This window comes from Onychostruthus taczanowskii, unplaced genomic scaffold (assembly GCF_017590055.1).
Source record: "Onychostruthus taczanowskii isolate IOZ18803 unplaced genomic scaffold, ASM1759005v1 scaffold16, whole genome shotgun sequence".
In the NCBI taxonomy this organism is placed as follows: domain Eukaryota; kingdom Metazoa; phylum Chordata; class Aves; order Passeriformes; family Passeridae; genus Onychostruthus; species Onychostruthus taczanowskii.
In genome coordinates, this window is record NW_024498795.1 from 13,922,232 (window position 1) to 13,934,955 (window position 12,724).

The 12,724-nt window shown below is 36.4% G+C and overlaps 1 protein-coding gene across 6 annotated transcripts in view; it reads right to left on the bottom strand.

The window, feature by feature from the left end:
* Window positions 1-12,724, bottom strand: part of TRAPPC8 (trafficking protein particle complex subunit 8) — a 52,236-nt gene that overhangs the window by 5,630 nt on the left and 33,882 nt on the right. For all 6 annotated transcript variants that reach the window (XM_041399278.1, XM_041399277.1, XM_041399276.1 and 3 more), the window contains 6 exons: window positions 11,042-11,189; window positions 9,680-9,776; window positions 9,160-9,228; window positions 9,003-9,043; window positions 7,252-7,437; window positions 6,636-6,737 (listed from right to left, as the gene is read on the bottom strand). In XM_041399278.1, the coding sequence (XP_041255212.1) occupies window positions 6,636-6,737; window positions 7,252-7,437; window positions 9,003-9,043; window positions 9,160-9,228; window positions 9,680-9,776; window positions 11,042-11,189 (643 nt within the window). The remainder of the gene's footprint in view (window positions 1-6,635; window positions 6,738-7,251; window positions 7,438-9,002; window positions 9,044-9,159; window positions 9,229-9,679; window positions 9,777-11,041; window positions 11,190-12,724) is intronic.

Here is a 12,724-nt window from a genome sequence, read left to right on the forward strand (position 1 = left end):
TTCAAACCTTTAGTTCTAATATTACACCTCTGATGAAGGACTGGAAAGCAGCAAAATTAGTAATTTTCCAGCAGAGCTAAACCTTAAATCCAGCCACCTTCTGAGTGTCAGAGTCAGAAAAGATGTCTGTCTCTCCAAGTTTAGCTGCTCAGACTCTAGGCTTTTTGTGATTGTGTACCTAGAACAAAGGCTAAGATACAATATTTAGCCCATTTTTCTCTTACCTAATGAATGGTTGAGGAAAGAATTAAGGACTTCCAAACAATAACCAAGTAGATGTGCACACAGATCAGAAAGCTACCTAGAGACCCCTAATAAATGCTAAGTTTAAGGATGCACTAAACTCCTGCCCTACTCTGGAGCTTGTGAAACTGGATCAAGGCTTAAAAAAACCAAACCAAAAGCCCATACCTACTTGGCACCTGTACCTTCCCTTCAAGAATACACACCAAGCAGTAACAGCCTTATACTCACAAACAAAGCAAAAGAAAAATCAAGAACTGAACAGGTGATATTTTGTTGCTGAACTCCATGACTATCAGCCCAAGTGAACTACTGCCTTTTCAAAGGAAAAGAAAAAAAAAAAGGAAAGAAATTCTGACACCTAAAATCTGCTTGCTGACCCCGTGTGGTTCTTTGTAAAGCCTCCAGAAGTGTCACAAGCTCCAGTAACCAACATAAACTGCATACAAGAAAACGACATCAACGCTTAGGATTGTCTCTTTTGAAAAACAAGTTATGGTGTAATTTGAGTGTCTCATATATACAAACTGGTAGAGGTAGAGAGGCTTGACTGTAAGAGGTTGGAAGAAGGGTGTGTGTTTTTGTTATTGTTTTACATTTTACAGCTGCATTTTAAAGCTTTTTCAGTTTTGCCTAAAAATATACAATAAGCTTTAGCACCAAAACCACAGTGCTCCCTCGGTTATGTTCCCAAGAGCTACAAACTGCCCAACTGGTGTTTGGAAAGTTATTTTCTATTTTTAGAAAGCTTGTTGTTGCCCAAAGCCATTTACAAAGGCCAGCTTCAAACAAATACACTCAAATCTAGACAAAAGATTTCGATTTCAAATAGAATAATCTCAATAGCTCCACTTATTTCTGTTACAAGAAAGTCATTAGTATCTGGTATTTTGCTACTTTGAAATAGCTATAAATCATCTCTGGATACACTTCTGAAATGGTGCTTTAGTCATTCATACCAGTTTCAGCTCTCTCCTGCAATTATACTTAGCTAAAAGTTGAAAAATCAATGTTTTAACAATTCAAAGCATCTTTTAATAGATGTAACAGACAGACCTACCCATAATACATTCCTCAATATCTTAGAATACATTTTCAAATTGACAAGTTCTTCCTTTCCAGCAGACGGACAGAAGTAATGGTATCTTCACATACAGTCACTTTAAAAGATTTTTATACCCAGTATTATACAACCTAAAGTTTTCAGTTTCATAAACAGTATTCTTAGAGACTGGGTCAATGTGCCCTTAAGCACACCAGAAAAAGGTAAGCACTGTAATTTGATTTCCAAGTTGTACAGAAAATCAGCATATTTGCCCCATAAACCACAAGTCACACGTAGCCAAAAGGATTGACGTGCTCAGTCAAATATGAGGGACCAGTATGCACAGCACAGAAGAAAACCTAAACAGGAAACTCTTGAATGGTGCTAAGTATAAGTAAAAGCAGAATATATGAAAGCAGTAGAATAAGAGTGAGACATTTAAATTATGTGCTTTTCTCCCTTTCCCATTTTAGATCTGAGAATTTCCATTTTAAAACCTCAGTTTTAAGTAGCTTCCTTCAACATGTGACTCATCTATATTCATTCTAGCTCCCAACTACAGAAATGATAACTCCAGGAACAGTATTTTACTGACACCAGGAATAATACATTTGAAAACAGATACCTTCAGCTCTGCAGTCCATAATGGGTAAAGCAGCAAATCAAATGTTGCAGCTATTTGTAATATCTCATTTATGGCTATAACATAAGCCAGACCTCCCAAACTGGTACTGTATCTGCTCCATTAATTGATACAACAGAGTGAAAAATGTGTGTTTCAGCTCCTGATGTTGATTTACCCTTAAGAACTTTGCCTTTTTTCTACTGAGGTGGTTTAAGGAAATTCTTAAATCCATTCCAACAATCTCTGTTTTATTCAACCATTTCCCCCCACGTTTTCTGTAAAAAAAGTCCTGAACTAGGAAAAGATGTCACTTCCAATAATAGGAAAAATAGTTACTTAAACCCTACCCTCTCCTACATTTCAAGAATTCCTGCTTCCAACCAAACTGTTGCTGACTCATTAAGCTGCATGTATTTTAAGAAGAAGTCTTACCTGAAGTTATCCTCTCTGAAGTGAAATACCACCAAAAAGCCTGCATCCATTCTACACACATTCTATGGATTTTACTTTGGGCTAGCACTGGTCTAATTCACAGGACTAAATGTGCAGTCCTGAAGCACACCTGGAAAGGATGGATGCTATTCCCAACATGCCAACATTCAAATGACAAGCCTCTAGTCTGCTTCTCACCTTCCATCGGTGTGAAGTCTTTGCAAACCAGAAGCGTGTCAAATGTCCTATTACTTCCACTACTGCTTCCATCCCACCATATTATGCTGCACCTTTCTTTTGGAATCTTTTGGATTGAGATCACCAGATTAGAAAAACAGGGAAGAGAGCAGTAAGAAATAATATTAATCAACAGCCCTAACTGTGACTGGATGTTTAATGCATTTCACTAATTTAAGGCAGAGAAATCAGTAAGAAGAGACAGAGCAGATGTATTTCAGGTGCAAACTTAAATTGACCTTCAGTTAAAACAACTTGATTCCAAAAAGCATGCTTCAGAAGAGAAACAGAACCTACAGCACTACCACAGTCAAAAAAATCAGCCATGATTTACAAATACTCAGCTGAATTTATAAGTGGGGCTTTTATTACTTGGCCTGAAATGGATCTATTCTCAAAGCAATTCACTTTACTTACACCTTATGTGATTTTTTTTCTTCATACACTGTTGCCTGAGACTATTAACACATCACCTTGGAGCACATTCTGATTCAAGGCAACAAACTATATTTAGCATTTTTCCCCTACCTTTAGCCAAAGGACATTTTTTCAAAAATACAAATGAGAGGAAGAATAAGATGATAAAAGTTTTCCATAAAATACAGAGAGATTTCTAGAGGAAACATACACTTTAACAAAGTCAATATTCTGTAAGTGTTCCTTTAGCACACTACATGTTATGACTCCAAAGTTCTAGAACATAAAAGTGTAAGTAGCTTGTCACATCTCCTGGTAGACCTACTGTGTCCAGTAGCCTATGCTCAAAAGCAGTGCTATCTTGCTATACAAAAAAAACTCTAGTGTAAACAACAACAAAAAACATCTGTATTCAGTGACAGAAAACCAGCTTTAAGCCATAGTTATTGTAGTGGTTGGAATGAAAAAGGATTAGTATCTCTAATTGTCTTTTGAACAAATATGGGAAGAACAGGGAGCACATGAATTTGAGCATCAAAGAACTTGTACAGAATTTTACTGTTACTTACGTTTTAATAGGTCTGTACATATAGAAATTTCACCCAGAAAAACATTTTAGCGTTTTCCCAAGCCCCACTGCAATCAGGAGTTATATCTTGATTTTACCAAATACTACAGCAAGATATACTGTGATACAGGAATAATTGCACCCTGTTGACTGTTCCACATCCCTGCTGTGCATTAAATGTCCCAAAGGAGCCAAGCAGAAGTAACCACCCATCACCATGGCTCAGTCAGCAGTCTAACATCTTACAGACATATAAGGATGAATTTATGTCAGTTCACCCAACTACTACTACCAGCAACTGCTGGAACAACTTAAACATATCAGTGCTGAAAAATATTCATCTCCTGTTCTTCACTACAGTGCTTTCTTTACTGAAGCTTTGTTTCCCTGAACAGTAGTAAACTATGTGTTAATCTGAGATACATCACAACTGACAATGTAGTGAAAGCCAACCAGTACAGAGAATTTAACCAAAATATAAAGTGATCTCATTTTTTTCAACAGAATTATCTGATTAATTTGCCTAAGATTTGAGCCATTTCTCAGAGGACTAAAAGAAATAAGGGGTGGCGGGGCAGAGAGGAATTTTGTTCATGTTTCCTCAATGTCCATTGTAAGACTGTTCTTGGGCTGGGGATAGTTGTCTGTGTCTGCCAGACAGACAAAAATTCTTTTCCTGGAATTCAATGGCATGAAGCAAAAGAAGTCAAGAAGAAAGTCACTGTAGAGAAGCAACAAACAAAATTCAGCAATAAATGCAGACAGTGGACTCTTGCATCCTAGGTGACACCCTTTTCAGAGTGCAGAATTATTTTTGTTTTTTCCAGATCAGAGCAGCCCTCTATGATTTATGAACTGGTAACCCACATGTGTTGGTAAAAAGCATGCATCTCCATCTCCCTCTGCTGTCAAGTCCTCAGAAAACAACCAACTTCAATACTGTCAGCACAAGGCAAATCAGAAAGAGTCTAGAGTAGTTTCCAACCCTGTTCATGACTTAAGAGAATAAATACAGACATACAAGACAAAATTATATTCTGAAAATACTAAATCAGAGGTAAATTCTGAGTTTGGGATTTTCTACCACAGCTCCCCCCAGCTTTTCACTGCTTGTGTCACTTTAAAGAGCAAGGTAATTCAAAGACAATATACAATTCTTACGAGGTTAAGGATATTATTTTCTTTATCTAGACTAATTTAATTCTATTTTGGGGAGTCTTAATTTGGAAATGTGGACTGAATCAAGTAAACTGCTACAAAGTCTCAAATCAATCAATTAGTTACACCTCACCTCCTCGCTCAGAGTAGTCTATCTGCTCTCCTCACACTATCAAGAGCCAATTAAGAAAAAAAAGTTGTATGTGAGGACACGCAATTTCTTAATTCTTAGCAGTCCTGAAATCCTGGCAGGAATTAGCATGAATTTTAAGAACCTGAGATCACAGGTTCTTAAAATTAATGCTAACTCTGGGCTTTGGTTATCATGAGGACACAGAATCTGCATGTTTATGAAAAAACCCCTAACAACCAATTACTCATAGCAGATTTCAACTGCATGACAATGCAGATGCTTTTTTGCTTCCAAGCAAAGTACAGAATGTTTCAAAGGAAGTGTACTCCTCATGCTCAAGGAAGTGATTACAATAATCAATGTAGAATCTATATGAAGATAGTTGCAATAATACCTGATGAGAAACAGATTTTAGACAGAGAATGCTAATATAGTAGCATACATTCCTCAAAAAAAACGTTGAGAGTACATACAGATCCTCCTTGCTGCTGGTGGCAGGATCAATTTCTTTAATTTGAAATTGATTACGATACAGACAAATAGGGTTCCAGTCAACAAGAAATGTGAATTTCTACCCATACCCTAATTCAGTAATTTGTTTATTTTAGGATGCAGATGTGATTAATTTCTATTTTCTCTACCTATTAATTTGTGAGAACCAGAACTTGATGAGATCAGAATCTCACAGTATTATGCCTCCTAACCTTAGATGTCCACTGTTCCACATATACATTAAGACATGAGGGGGCAGTTGTCATTAGATTAATACAGCCTCTTGTACTGCTCAGCATAGCTAGAGCACATGTGTGCCAACTCCTATTTATTTCACATAGCACAAATAACTGATACAGTGTCATCTACTGTTCCACATATACATTAAGACAGGGAAAGTAATACATGTCATTAGATTAATACAGCCTCTTGTACTGCTCAGCATAGCTAGAGCACATGTGTGCCAACTCCTATTTATTTCACATAGCACAAATAACTGAGTGGAAAAAATTATCTTAGCAATGTACAAATACTTAAAGGCTGATGAACCAAAGTGAAATGCACAGCTTCAGAGTGATTCACTACTTGCATTATAGCATGGTATTTATAGGAAGACATTTGTCCTGTACTGTTTTCTTGACAAAATTAGTACATTGTACTCTTTCCTGCAACTTTAAGAGCTCACTAAAAGCTATATATTATGTTTACAATATTGGTAAAAACATTAAGAATGACACCAAAATAAGAGGGAACAGCAATGTGCTGCTCAGGAGAAGTCTAAACAAGCACAAGATTTATTTCCTCTTTTTCTAAACATGACTATTCCTCATCCACATAAACTGAACTTAGTACAGAACCTTATCTGTAACTTCCATAGTTGTTATCAATTCATGTACCAGAAGACAGCCACCACTTTCTTATAGATGCTGTTTTCTTTAATCAAGCCGAACAACTATAAACTTCACCATTTTACTATTAACGTTCTTATGAAATAATCATTACCTTTCATACCATTAACAAGTTTCTAGTTCTACTTGAAACACCAAAGAAGAGTTTACTTCAACAGCTCATCAACATGCTTTTACTGCATATTGCTTTTCTCATGTTTCAACTGGGCCTGGCTAGCTCAATACAGAAGACTAAGCAAATCTGGAGTCAGCCTGAATTATTTAACAATAACACATATCTGATGTTAAGATTATACAAAAGCTTCCACTCACATACTAGGGAATTCATTAAGTCTATTTAGAGAAAGAAGCAATTGTAAAGGAAAACAGCAGATTACCTGCTTCTGAGGAAATGAAAAAGCCTCCTTCCCAACTGTGTTAAGGGCAACATGATGCTGGCCCTCCAAAATAAGCTGCTTGCTGTCTTCCACAACATATGCCTACAGAACATAATAGAAAGACAACTGCAAACCATCATAAGATTCATAACACAGAATTACTGACTGCTCCCTAACTTAGGTAGAACATACTGTACTGATCAAAACTTAGAGGCTGGCATGACATGTTTATGCCAATTTCCACTTCAAATTAGACTCTCTTCTCCAAAGCAGACTGGGTCACTCTTACACTCTGTACGACCAAGCATTAACAAATCTCTTAGTTTAAGATTTCATAAATTTCTCTTTTAAAAGAGAAATTAGAAGAACTGGATGCATCCAGAGTAATGTAAAACCATTCAGGACACTTATTACAGTAGATACTAGATACTAATAGATACTATGACTATTTTTGCTGCTTATATCATTATAGTCTGTTTGATTGTTTTCAGGAAAAAAATTTCACCCATAAATTTTGTATGTTCATATCCCTGAAAGTTCAGGATACCACATAGAATTATTTTCTAACTGTAATGTTTCATGTCCAAATTACCACAAAGGCCACAACCATACATACCTTCCACAGTACCACAATGTTCAAATCAACTTCACTGCATCTTTGTATCAATCTGACTGTTTCATCAAATGTTTGTTTCACTGCTCTTTGAGACGCATGAGTATGAGATTGCACATGTGTTCTTTTAAATTCAGAAGATAAGCTTTGGAAAAAAAAGTCTGCACAAGGACTGGCTGAACTTATTATCTACAAGAGAAAAAAAGGAAGAAAGTGTTCAGAACAGGATGTGAGCTGACTCAAGTTGCTCTAACAGAGCTAGCTCATCAATGTAGCATTTCAGTTTCATTATTCCAGTGGGCTTCCAGGATGCCAGACACCTTGGTTTCTGTGCCTGACCTGTTAGAGATCGATCAGTCTATCTAAAGGGCTGCTAAAGGCAATATAGGGAACACAGCACTGTAACTTGCTAGTTTAGAACGACAAATACCAAATTTGGAAATAGGAGCTTTGATTACTATCACAAAGCAGCCTACTGTGATATTTCAAATCTATTAAAGAGAGCTGAAGCATCCAACTAATTCACATAAAAGTCATTTTTGCTTACTAATATTTTCCTCAGTTTAGCTAGAATTATTTATCTAAGTTTAGAAACATACACTCTGCTAGCAATAGCAGAGATAATAGATGTGCACAGCACATCCCCACAGACACATGGCACAAACAGAAGCACTGTGCTGTCATGTGTACCAAGCTCTTCCAACACCAAAAGCCTGGTAAAGAAACTGGTTTCTCTGAGCAACAGCAATGATACTGTGTCCTGTTGGAGGCAACAAGATAAGCAAGGAACTTCAGCTTTGCATCCTCTCCCTTTCAAAAATGCTACCTTTTCCAGAATATGCTGCTGCAAAGCTCCTAATTATTGCACTAGCAGAATGCTGATACCCAGGGAGAAAATCCACCTTTGGAGCCACTGCTCAGAAGGGAGGACTCCCTCCCCATCTTGCCACTGTAATAAAATGTTCTCAAGGAAAGCTAAAGTTCTTGTAGCTCACATTCCAACTCTAAAAATGCACAGAGGTATCATCTACCTCATATTTTTAGTCTAAACTTCAATTTATATGCCTATGAAATGAAATGGCAGTGAATAGGTTTTCTTTGGCATTAAAAGCTGAATAAACACAGGAAAAATGTATGCTCAGCATAAAATAAGCAATCTGTCATCATTCAACTGACTAAATCCACTATGCAGATTTCTGATCTAATGCAAGCGGCCTACTTTCCCCAGGTTTTGGGAAAGCATTTGTAGTACCAAGATAATTTACTGAAAGGATTATTCAATATCTGTATGTTTAAAAAAGACTGGCAGAGCATGGTAGTCTAGAATCCTAAACTTCTAGAAAAATCAAACAGACTCCTTGAATCCACTGTAACCTCCTGTAGTACTTTTGAAATTCTGGGACCAACATTGATTAGTTTTCCAGTTTTTCAAATAAGCTGTAATTAGAATTTTTAGCCTGTCTTAGTAAAAGTATAATCAAGAACAAGAATCTAATATCCGCAGGCCTCTACCAGAAAACTAGAGGGCTGGGACATATTGAAAATAACTACTCTGAAGAGCTGAAAAGGAAGGAAAAGCATTATCAAAAAAAGCCAGCATTGTAATGCGATTCCAAACTAGTTCAGCTGTGGAGCTGGGATCCTAATATTCCTGACTACAAGCTAGCCTAAGTTACCTTACCACATCTTTGCCCTTTCACATGACAGGGACACCTTACACAAGACAAAATATGTAGTTATACCCATCCACCTACCTGTTCATTTCCAAAGACAATATCTGCAAATGTGTAATTTTCTAAGGGATAAAAAGAGAAAGCACTGTTTTAGCATCATGGGAAGACACAACTTCAACATACAGTATCTAAAAGAGTATTTTTTTCAAAAAGTTACCACATTCAGGAAAAAACCTACCTTCTGAGTTTTTGCATCTCACGGCTTTAAAACACAACTTTGCTCTCTCTCTGCTAGCCAGTTTAGTATCTGAAAGAAAAAGGTGGCAATATTTTTTTATTTGCCCTCAGCATAGTCAGAGTCCCTTAGACAAAAGCCACAAGTCTTGAACATTCACAAACAGGAAACACACTGATGACACTCAACAAGCACAGCTAATCAGGCATAGCACTGGCACACAACACAACCATATTTCTTGTGGAGAAAATTATCAGCCACCTCACACATGGATTTCTCTACATCACAGAAAGAATTTATCTGTAAATTAAACTTATTTTTAAAATGCCTTAAGTCTGAATAAGTTATCTGTAAATATACATTTCTTGAAATATAACAAAAGAAGGGCTTTAGTATTTTTGGAATTGAATTATTAGAAACTAATTATTCTGAAAGCCAAATTCATCTCCATGTAAGATTCTTTTAACTGTTTTTATCAGCCAGAAGATAGACTTGCTATCATTTTGGTGATAAAGATACACACCTTTGTCTCCAGAGATGTTAACAGATTTTTGAAGCTTCCAGTGCTTGCTGTTGCTTGAAACTTGCACTATATGAAATTCCTTAACACCCGTCTCACTCTATGGAACAGACAAAAGTTATGTCAAAGAAAACCAATCACAACTGTGATGTGCTACATTGCACAGTAAGTGTTCACTGCAAGGTAACACTTAGAATCTTAACTCATTATTCACACCACTCATAACACACAGAACTTAAGAGACAAGGAGAGATTTAAGACCCACTGTAAAGTAAAGCAACAGACCCAGATCATAGCAATTTCCAATTCCAGTAAACAAAGCCACAAAAAGAGGAAATAAGGATCCCCCAGAAAAAGACTCACAAGCTAGTATTTTAGATTAAGAACAACTTGAACAAAAATTAGGCTTTTTAACTCCAATGCAGAACACTGTCCACAAGGCTGCTTAGTTTCTAGGATTACTTTAGGAGCATTGCTACATCATAAATCCTAGAAACTCAAGGTCTATTTTGGGTTTACATATATATACAATAAAATGTAGGCTTTTGGAGTTGGTTTCCTTCCTTGTAAAGAGTGAGGCGGTAGTAGAAAAATAAGCCTCACATTAACTTGGTATGCCCTTTATAAAAACATTCCCCCCTCCTTAAAGGAGTGGACAATATTCAGTAAATGAAGAAAAAAACCAGAGTGTACACACCTTTAAAAGAAATTAATAAATCAGCTCAGTGGTTCCATTACCAACTAAGTGTCTATGAATTTTATGAAGAGACAATTCAGTTACCTTGCTTTGTGATTGAAAAAATGGGAGCAGCTTTGCCAAAAAAATGAGTAAATTTAAATTAGCATGGTTTGAAAAACTGAGTATTTTCATCTGCTTTAGTAAGTTAACAGACATCCGTATTTGGATTATATTAGTAAAAATGTCTTTATAGTTTGGTGATAAATGTAAACAGAGAAACTTCCTTCAAACTGGAGCTTAAATTCTGACTTGGACATTACCACTAATTCTACCAGTGTTTTCACTGAAAGGGGACACACTTCTGAATTAGACAACCTTGGAAGCTGAGATCAAGAACACTCATCAATTTGGAATAAATCTTCCTAAAAACTCTATGAACTGTAGTCTTGTAATATGATTAGTATAGGAGATTTCCACAGAGTTAGGATATAACTTCACATTAATACTCTTTCCAACAGTAAGTAAATGATCAAATACACAAGGTTTAATTTTTTTGTTTGTTTGTTTGTTTTTTGTTTTATTTTGTTTGTTTGTTTGTAAAGTTACTGTAGAAAAACTTGAGTCTTGGTTCATATCTGCTGAGCTTCAGGACAGCACTATTACTATAAATACAAATAAGAACTTACAGTATTGATATTTTCTACATCCACAAAGAGCAACATGTTGTCCCCTCTGCCTTCTTCATCCCCAAGTGCATTACTTCTGCAGACAGTAGCCCGGATGTGCAGAGACCGACTGGTACAAATAACTGCAGTGTGCCTTAATACTCTGTGACTAGCAAAGGGAGGAGAGAAAGAAAAAAAAAAGAAAAAAAGACACTATTTTGAACAACCAGGACTGCCCAGAATATGACATCAAGAAATTTAGGTTTTATGTTTGTCAGTATTAAGGCCATTAGACAATCTGTTCATTCCAACCACCAAAGATACACTTTTCACTGAAGATATCCTAGCAAACCTACTTTATTTTTAACCATCTTGCCGCATGGGTAGGTGCTCTTTAAACATGCAGTCTAAGCCAGTGTGAAATACTGGAGAGAATGATTCGGCTGTTACCATGAGGAAAAACACTTCAGAAATGTTTCAGATGTAAGACAACTGGCAGAGTGAAAGCAAACAGACCTGTATTAGCATACAGATATCATTAAGCTTTTTAATGCCACCAAATGCTCTGGAAAAGTTTCTGAGTAAATAAGTGAGAGAAAGACCACTACTTAGTCACAACTCTTGCCATAAATATTTACTAAAAAACACTTAGAATACCACTGCATTCAATAAAGTCTCCTGAAAAGAGAATTTAAAAAAAAATACAATCAAACCATAGCTACCCTGCCTATTCCAGGTATGCTCAACCTCCAGGACAGCAGTCCCTTTTGAAAGTTATCTACCCACTTTTCTAAAAATGAATACAATTCCATTCCTAAACACCAACAAAACATATGAGCTTTTCCTATGTAGAAGCTTTTAGTTACTATAACTTCCACTTGGAAACATTTTAGAGGCATGTAAAAGTTTGATACACATTTCCTACTAAATATGTTGAAACATCTTGTGACACTTGGTTTTGGGAGGGAAAAATCAGTGGCTTCCTAAACTCTACTTCACAACGTCACAATTACAGAATAAACTTTTAAGTTTTGCAGTTAATTTTCAGATTTACAGATATCTGTATAGCTTTCAAGTGGTACAAATTACCTAATTTTTTGAACACTATGCTCAGTCTACCAAAAGCACTCTTAAACCAGAGCAGTTCACTTAAGTTCCCCTCAAAACTGCAGTACAGTAAGAAACAAGTACATGAGTCAAAAAACTCTCTTCCATCTCTCAAGCACCTCCACTTGTGAATACTATGAGTTGTGAGGGGACAAATTCCCTATTCCTACAGACTAGGGAGCTTAGAGCCAAATGAAATGCTAACTTTGGTATTTCAGAAGTTACAGAAAAATCTAAACCAAGGGTGCATTTGCATGACTTCAGTTTTGAGAATATGCTACTGACCCGTTCTCTCAACCATCTTCAACTTACTCTGCTTTGGTTCACACCCCAAACCAATCTCAGAGTACATGAACTTCGTTTCTCTCTCAGAACTAGCCTAGAAAATAAGCTTCAGCTACAAGAAAATATTCAGTCCATCTTACTAGAGCTTATTTGAAGTAACCTTGGTACAGACACCAAGCAGGTTTAGGCTAGGATAGTTAATTTTCTTCACAATAGCTGGTAAGTGGCCAGGTTTTGGATTTGTGCTAGAAATTATGTTGACATAGGAAATGTTTTTGTTATTGCTGAGAAGGGCTTGCACAGGAACAAGGA